Here is a 9188-nt window from a genome sequence, read left to right on the forward strand (position 1 = left end):
GATAGTTCCGCAATGTAAATAGTGTGTGACTTCTGCCCAGTCCTGGAGCCTCGGCATTCCTACCAACATCCCTGGATAATAGTCAACTCCCGCAAATTCCCCTTTTCCAGTGACCAAATGACAGACGAGTTGGAATAATCTTTCTGTATTTACTGAAAAACGGTTCCAACCTCAGCGCTTCAGTAGAGTCCGTGAATCTTCCTCAATCCACTCAGTCATTTCCCGTATTCTTCATACATTTATCATTTTAGCCTGTAACCACCCAGGTCACGCCTTTTTCCTTCCCGCCCCTCCACCCATTCCCCCGCTCCCATATAATCCAATGGTTCAAGGAGAAAGCCCACCAATACCTTCTTAGGAAAACTAGGGATGGACAATAAATGGGTGCAGAACAATATAGCCAAATGACGATAGTGGTTCAAGAAAACACCCCGCCATTCTCTCTGGCTAAGTAGGGTTGTTCAGTAAATTCTGCCTTGCCAGTGAGCTCATATCCCGCAAATGAATCTAAACAATCTGTAACCGAGACTCCAATACTTGCCTGTTCATCGAATTTATCTCTTACTGTCTCAGATAATTGTTCAGTCGTTCCCCTTTCTCAATCATTCCTATTTTTCCATTTATCTACCCGACTCCTCATATCTGCTGATCCCTCGATTTTCCCTCGTATCCTTCCTTACAGTTTCTAACTGCTCTCATTGCTGTTCACGAAACATTTTGAATGCATTTCTTGGTGTACCATCACAAAGTTACTTTCAAAATCGGAACTCTGTGATGCCATTGATTCTATAGGCAGTAGTAAAGCCCCCGAAAGGACGGAATTGACCCTGAAATAAATCAAAAGTGCCAAGCCTGCTATACACTCAGCACTCCATGAACTGCTTTGCCTGTGCTGGGATGAGGGAGCAGTATCACAGGACATGCACGATGCCATTATCATTACCCTCTATAAGAACAAGGACGATAGCGGTGACTGCAACAACTACCATGGAATCTCCCTGCTCAGCATAGTGGGGAAAGCCTTCCCTTGAGTCGTTTTAAACAGACTCCAGAAGCTGGCGGAGCATGTGGACCCTGAGGTACAGTGCCGCTTTCGAGTAGAGAGATCCACCATTCGCCAGCTACAGGAGAAATGCCGTGAACAACAGATGCCCCTCGACGTTGCTTTCATTGATCTCACCAAAACCTTTGACCTCGAATGCAGACGTGGTCTCTTCAGAGTACTAGCAAAGATCAGATGTCCACCAAAGCTATTAAGTATCATCACCTCATTCCATAACAATATGAAAGGCACAATTTAGCATTGTGGTGCCTCATCAGACCCATTTCCTATCCTGAGTGGCATGAAACAGGGCTGTGTTCTCGCACCTACACTGTTTGGGATCTTCTTCTCATTGCTGCTCTCACGTGCGTTCAAGTCTTCAGAAGAGGGAATTTTCCTCCACGTAAGTTCAGGTGGCAGGTTGTTCAACTTTGCCCGTCTTAGATCGAAGAGCAAAGTACGTAAGGTCCTCATCAGGGAACTCCTCTTTGCTGACGATGCTGCATTAACATCTCACACTGTAGAGTCTCTGCAGAGACTCATCGACAGGTTTGTGGCTGCCTGCAACGAATTTAGGCCTAACCATCAGCGTCAAGAAAACGAACATCATGGGACAGGACGTCAGAAATGCTCCATCCATCAATATTGGCGAACACGCTCTGGAAGTGGTTCAGGAGTTCACCTACCTCGCCTCAACTATCACCAGTAACCTGTCTCTAGATGCAGAAATCAACAAGCGCATGGGAAAGGCTTCCACTGCTATGTCCAGACTGGCCAAGAGAGTGTGGGAAAATGGCGCACTGACACAGAACACAAAAGTCCGAATGTTGCAAGCCTGTGTCCTCAGTACCTTGCCCTATGGCAGCAACGCCTGGACAACGTATGTCAGCCAAGAGCGGCGTCTCAATTTATTCCATCTTCGCTGCATCTGAAGAATCCTTGGCATCAGGTGACAGGACCATACTCCAACGCAGAAGTCCTCGAGGTGGCCAACAACCCCAGCATATACACCCTACTGAGCCAGTAGCTTTTGAGATGACTTGGCCATGTGAGGCGCATGGAAAATGGCAGGATCCTCAAGGACACATTGTACAGTGAACTCGTCCCTGGTATCAGACCAACCAGCTGTCCATGTCTCTGCTATAAAGTCTGCTAACGCGACATGAGATCCTGTGACATTGACCACAAGTCGTGGGAGTCAGTTGCCAGTGATTGCCAGAAAAGACAGAAGTGCAAGGCGAGAGCCAACTGTGGAACAGCCCCGACAACCAATTTTATCTGCAGCGCCTGTGGAAGAGTCTATCACTCTAGAATTGGCCTTTATAGCGACTCCAGGCGCTGCTCCACAAACCACTGACCATCTCTAGGCGCTTACCCATTGTCTCTCGAAACAGGGAGGCCAAAGGCTAAGCTTCAAACCACGGGAAAAGCATCGGACAGAAGGAACTCACATCAAACAATCCGGATTATGTACGTCAATAGCATGATCAGTACATTTTAACAATCTATCTCCAGAACACATCAGCTAGTGCCTGAAGAAGCATTACCACCGTTAGAAATAACTAAACACACACCGAACATTTACAGAACCGAAACAAATTGTTCTGGGCACTGTCTGTTCAATTTCAATAGGCAAACGAATTCAGAATTTGTTCCACAAGATGTCCAGAGTATGGGACATGTGGAATATCATTAATGGACTTAATAGGAGTAGGAGTGGATCATGCTGCCTACTCATACTACTCCGCCGTTCAATAAGATCATGACTTATCTACTGCCCCAAATCCACTTTCCCGGCCTTTCCCCAGAGATTGGGAAACAACTCCGGATCTTCCCTTAAACATTGTGTAGCACGATACAAAAGTGTGGGGCATGTGGAAAGAAATTCATAAACAATTCTGGATATTAAATACTGCATCAAATGTATGAATCATGTAGAAAGAGACTGAGAAACACTAATTATTACACGACACCATGCATATAAATATAAGAAATAGAAAGCATGACTGAATGTAAAAAAGCTTAGTTTTGAAGATTATCACCAACTAAATAAAATTGCTCATGCAGTGAATCGCTCTGAGATCAGTAGCATCGTTTTTGGAGAGTGTAATTGATAATTCTATTAATAATCAGTACAAATGAAGCAACATTGCTTCCACCTCCAGTTAATATATTATACAATATTTATAGTCCTTTCCGAACATTCCAAATGCTGTACAAACGTTTTAATCTAATTCTCTGTGTCACACAGCACTTCACTGAGAAATTCCAGGACAGAAATCTCAATGTGGGATGAGTCGCCAAGATGCAGATACCTGTATTCTGCATTTCTGACTCCCATACACTCAACTGTAACACTGAGCACTTTCTACTTCCAAGAGGCTCCATTTTAAACGATTGATTAGAATTTTAACTGCTGTCTGCTGCGTCTCTACCAGAGCCATAGGAAACAAAATAAAACCAACTGTTGCGGTATTTATGTTCAATTATGGTAATAAACCTAAATTTAACTCAAATCTCCTCCGAAAATGCAATTAAATGTTAATCAGATGATTGATATTAGATACGTTTGTACTGTCATCGACAGTTCCCTACGTGAGTTTGATGAAGTTAAAGTAAAACAGGACAAAATGTATTAAATGATGCATTTATAAATTAAAGAAACTGTTTCAATATTCACTTTATAAATATGCACATTTCCTACAAATTGATTTTGATCAGCAGCCGATTGGTAAAATAAACGATTCAGGGAGTCAGATGCATTTCATTCTTTCTGTCCGTTCTATGGCTTGCAGAAAATATTCTTAAATTACCGTCAAAGTCAGGATTTTAGAATCGAATCGCTTTTTACAAAAACAAAAGAAAATTCATCACGGAAATATCTAATAACTTTTAGGGAACGTTTCCCTGTCGTTAACCAGCATTTGTTGTCAATAGACAATAATAAATTTAACCAAACCAGCACTGGAAACGGAATGGAGCCATTGACCGAAAATCTCCACAAAAATATCGAAAAGGTGGAAGGAGACTATTCAGGATATCTCATTAAACACTTCACTATGCTTTACATAAGAGGAGCATGTAGAAGGAGATTGTGTCACATTAATTATTACTCGAAACTGTACATATGAGAAATAAGGTGATTAATTTACGAAACAAAGTTCCCCATTTTCAGGTTCATCGTTAAGTAAACAACAATAAGCAGAAAATCCTCCGGAAATCTTAGAATATTCAGCAACATCATCTTTTGCAGAGGCTCTTCACAATGACATTAATAATTAATGCTCAATGAAATAATATTGGTGCTGCCTCTAGTTAATATATTATACAATATTTATGGATCATGTGCAACACTCCAACACTGAAAATACAATTTAAAATATTTTATTTCATTCAGTATACCACACTGGCTCAGTCAACACTTCGAATGTGAAAGACCTTGGACAGAAATGCCCGTGTGGGTTCAGTCGGCAGTAGATTTAGCTTTTACTGCTGTTCTAAAATCCCTGTGTTACCATCGACCACAGACTCTGAGATCTTTTATTCTCACTGTGATCACGTTCTACTGTGTTTAAAAAATCTCCTTAGAATTTCAACTACAGTCCTTTGTGTTTGGACAAGCGCTGCGGAGAACCAAATAAAACAAATTGCGGCAGTATTTGTGTTCAATTTTGGAATTAAATCAAAATTTCTCACATGTACGACCTGGGAATTTAATAAGGTGCAACATTTTCCAAAAACAATGTTTTCGAAAAGCAACAGAATGGATAATAGTTCCCTGTTTAATGTTAGAACATAGAACATACAGCACAGAACAGGCCCTTCGGCCCACAATGTTGTGCCGATCCTTTGTCCTCTGTCAAGGACAATTTAATCTATACCCCATCATTCTCCTTTATCCATATACCTATCCAAAAGCCTTTTGAAAGTCCCTAAAGTTTCTGACTCAACAACTTCCCCGGGCAAGGCATTCCATGCCTCGACCACTCTCTGGGTAAAGAACCTTCCCCTGACATCCCCCTTATATCTCCCACCCTTCACCTTAAATTTATGACCCCTTGTAACGCTTTGCTCCACCCGGGGAAAAAGTTTCTGACTGTCTACCCTATCTATTCCCCTGATCATCTTATAAACCTCTATCATGTCACCCCTCATCCTTCTCCTTTCTAATGAGAAGAGGCCTAGAATGTTCAGCCTTTCCTCGTAAGACTTATTCTCCATTCCAGGCAACATCCTGGTAAATCTCCTCTGCACCCTCTCCAAGGCTTCCACATCCTTCCTAAAATGAGGCGACCAGAACTGCACACAGTACTCCAAATGAGGCCTTACCAAGGTCCTGTACAGCTGCATCATCACCTCACGGCTCTTAAATTCAATCCCTCTGCTAATGAACGCTAACACCCCATATGCCTTCTTCACAGCCCTATCCACTTGACTTGCAACTTTCAATGATCTATGCACATAGACCCCAAGGTCTCTCTGCTCCTCCACATGCCCAAGAACCCTACCGTTAACCCAGTATTTTGCATTCATGTTTGTCCTTCCAAAATGGACGACCTCACACTTTTCAGGGTTAAACTCCATCTGCCACTTTTCAGCCCAGCACTGCAACCTATCCAAGTCCCTTTGATGTTGATGCAATGTAAAATCAAAACAACAACCTAAGATCCGTATGAAAAACAAGAAATACTGGAACCACTCAGCAGGTCTGGCAGCATCTGTGGAAAGAGAAGCAGAGTTCTGCTTCTCTTTCCACAGATGCTGCCAGACCTGCTGAGTGGTTCCAGCATTTCTTGTTTTTATTTCAGATTTCCAGCATCCGCAGTATTTTGCTTTTAAGATCCGTATTAAATGTGAATTCTATAAATCAGATAAACTATTTCAATATTCACTTCATAGTCTAGCAATTAATAATTTAAAAAAGCATGCCTGCTTATAATAATGATTCTGAGCAACTTGCGATTTGAGAAAAGGATACAGGGAATCATGTGCGCTTCATTTTTCCCTTTTCTGTGGCTTGAATAAAATGTTCTTTAAATAATTCACAGAACAGGATTTTAAAATCCAATTAGGTAATATTCACGGAAATATAATTAGTTAAATACATAACGTATCTGATAACACTGGGGCAAAGTTGCCCTGTCAATAAACCAATAATGTTTATTTTTATAGCCAGAGATTAATAAATGGAACCAACCACGCACTGGAAACAGTGCGAAACAGAATGGAGTCATCGACAGAATAAAACAATAAATATATCGAGCCGTTGAAACGATATTGAGGAACAATATCTCTAACTCATTGTACGCTACATGACACTGCGTAAAAATATGCGAATAGACACTGTACATATAAATGGTGGAAATTGCGTGATGTCTTTTAATATAAAAGTTGCTAATATTGAAGATCATCACTAACTAATCAATAATACAGAGCAAAATCCCCAAGGATTTAAAAACTTGCAGTAATACCATTTTTGCAGCGTGCACTTGAACATAATTATACTAATAATTAAAGCCAATTGAAAAATATTGTTTCTATCTCCAGGTGAGATGTTTTTATAGATTTTGTATAACACTTCAACGCTGAACAAACTATTTTAAAATATTTAGTTTCATCAACTGTATCATTAGGAGGTTTGGCAACACTTGTATTGAGAAATTTCTGTGACAGAAAAGTGTGTGGGGGTTCAGTCGGCAGTCGATGTAGTTTTAACTGGTGTTCTACACACAGTGAGTAAACTTACACCCAGACTCTGATGTACTGCATTCAAACAAGAACCGCACTATACTTCTATCAGGCTCGTTTTAAATAATCAGATTAGAATTACAATTCCAGCTGGCTGTGTCATTGCAAGAAACGCAGGAGAAAAAAGAAAGCAAACTGCCGCCGTCTTTGTGTTCGACACACATCTCAACTGGGAATTTAAAATACCCGTTAATGAAATTTAAAATATTCCAAACTGGTTTGCTGTCACCAAAACAATATTACTGTCAACAGCAGCTCAATCGGCAGCACTATCGCCTCTGTGTCAGTAGTTGGTGGGTTCAAGTCTAATTCCAGAGACTTGATACAAAATCTGGGCTGCCACTCTAGTACTGAGGTTGTGCTGAACTGTTCAAAGGGGTTGTATTTCGGAGGAGAAGTTCAACCCATGTCCCATCTGCACTCTCAGGTGCACTATTTGGAAGAAGGGCAGGGGAGCTATCCCAATGCTCTGGCAGATTTTGATCCGTCGACCAACATCAAACAAATATATATATTATTCTGGTCATTATCACATTGCTATTTGTCGGAGCTTGCTGTGTGTAACTTGGCTGCCGCGTTTCCTACATTACAGTATGGACAACACTACAAAACAGTACTGAATTGACAGGGAAGCTCTTTGGGACGTCCTGACGTCGTGAAGTGCGCTATATAAACGTAAGGCATTTTTATACAAATGGAGAGTTATTCCTATTTGTAACTGATAGAACTTAAAATGGAAACAACCAATCCAAAGGATGTATCAAATGAAACTTCTACAAATTATATAAACCATTTCAATATCCATTTCACACCTTCGCAATGAATCACAACTGTAAATAAAATAGAACCGTTTTCTGCAAATTGATCCCAGACACTGACAGATTCTATTCTAACAACGAAGCAGCTCTTTTTCTAACAGACTCAGTTTAAACAGTCCCATTAGATTTTCAACTCCAGTCTGCTCTGTCTGTACAAGCGGCAAGTAGAAGGCAATAAATATGTTCCGATATTTCATTAAACTCTGCACATGGACATTAAAATGTATAAAGCATTAATTACTTTCCACATCACCTGACTATGTTCTGTAGTGAAGACGATAATCATATTAATGATGCACATCTTTCAATAATAATCAGTATATAATCATTTTTTCAGTGAAATAATCAGTTATTTCAGTAAATAACATAATACATTCAATAATCCGTAACTCACAGTTCAAAAACTGCAGTAGAAACAGGGTTAGGAAGGACCACAGCATCGTTCTGGCACTGGGTATAGCGATGAGGCCAGAACATTAACCAAACGCTGTTCTCAGACACTGAGAGCCCCCACTTGCAGCTTCTGACACTCCGGCTGTTGCGGTAGTTCATCGTTTGATAGAAGTTTCTGCAGAAACCAATGATTCCTTCCAAATAACCAATAGATGTTAACTTGTGTGAACTGTGAATTACAGTCTGGCAAAATTCACCAATGAGAAGAAATGTGACCATTAATGGATACAATGAACCCAGGTTCCAACTAACAGCCTATCCTGCGTGGTCAATGATGTGTGACACTGTGAAAAGTAAATGAGTCACTGATCTGGCGTCCAGATCATAGAATCATAAATGCACTGGGAAGGCCATTCTGCTACTTTAGTCAGAGACGTCCCTTGAAAGAGATGTCTAATTTATTGTCACATACGTAGCTTTTTCTCATAACTCTGCAAGCTAGTCCATTTCAAGTACTTGTTCAATTGTCTTTCATAAATTCCTCTGGAATCTGATTTCATCACTCTTTGAGGTCGTGCTTTCTAGATCTTAGCAAGCCTTTGTGTGAAGAAATGTCTCTTGATTATCCCTTCAGTTATTCTGCTGGTTCTACAGAAGGCCGCGGACTCAGGCCCAGCGCTGGAACCCCAGAGCAGAGCTCGATGAGTCGGGGCCACGTAAGGCCCTGCTGAGAAGGCCTGGGTGGTGTTGTTGTGGTCCAGGAGGAGTGAGGTCCCGGGGAATGAACTGGCTCCCGGTGGGGGTGCTATGTGGGCCACAAATTGCCCAAGAAGGAGGCAGCGCCCCACCCCACCGACAAGGCCGCAGGGAGAGTGCTTCGTTTCAGAAGGTCTCCTCTCCATGTTTCGGAGGACCTCACCACTGGTAAGATCCCGGCAGCGGTGGAAGGATCCCATAACTAGGCAATAGGATCTTCATCCTGTCACATCCCCTGCCACCCGCCGCTTTTCTCCATGCCCCCTACCCTCTCCCTCAAGGCTTCCGCTCACGCCTCTGGGGGGCCATTAGATCCCGGCCGTGATCTCTGGTGACCGACTCATTTGTGACGGAAAATAATTTCCCCATTCTTACTCTTTCATAACGCCTCATTATTTTGAACTCTGTTAGATCTCCTGAAACGTCTCTGC

At 41.6% G+C, this 9188-nt stretch overlaps 1 protein-coding gene across 1 annotated transcript in view; it reads right to left on the bottom strand.

The window, feature by feature from the left end:
- Window positions 1-8077, bottom strand: part of LOC137355955 (deleted in malignant brain tumors 1 protein-like) — a 44650-nt gene extending 36573 nt beyond the window's left edge. The window contains exon 1 of the mRNA XM_068021655.1: window positions 8003-8077. Within this exon, the coding sequence (XP_067877756.1) occupies window positions 8003-8048 (46 nt within the window). The 5' untranslated portion in view covers window positions 8049-8077. The remainder of the gene's footprint in view (window positions 1-8002) is intronic.
- Window positions 8078-9188: the final 1111 nt, after the last annotated feature.

Source organism: Heterodontus francisci, chromosome 44 (genome assembly GCF_036365525.1).
Source record: "Heterodontus francisci isolate sHetFra1 chromosome 44, sHetFra1.hap1, whole genome shotgun sequence".
NCBI lineage: Eukaryota > Metazoa > Chordata > Chondrichthyes > Heterodontiformes > Heterodontidae > Heterodontus > Heterodontus francisci.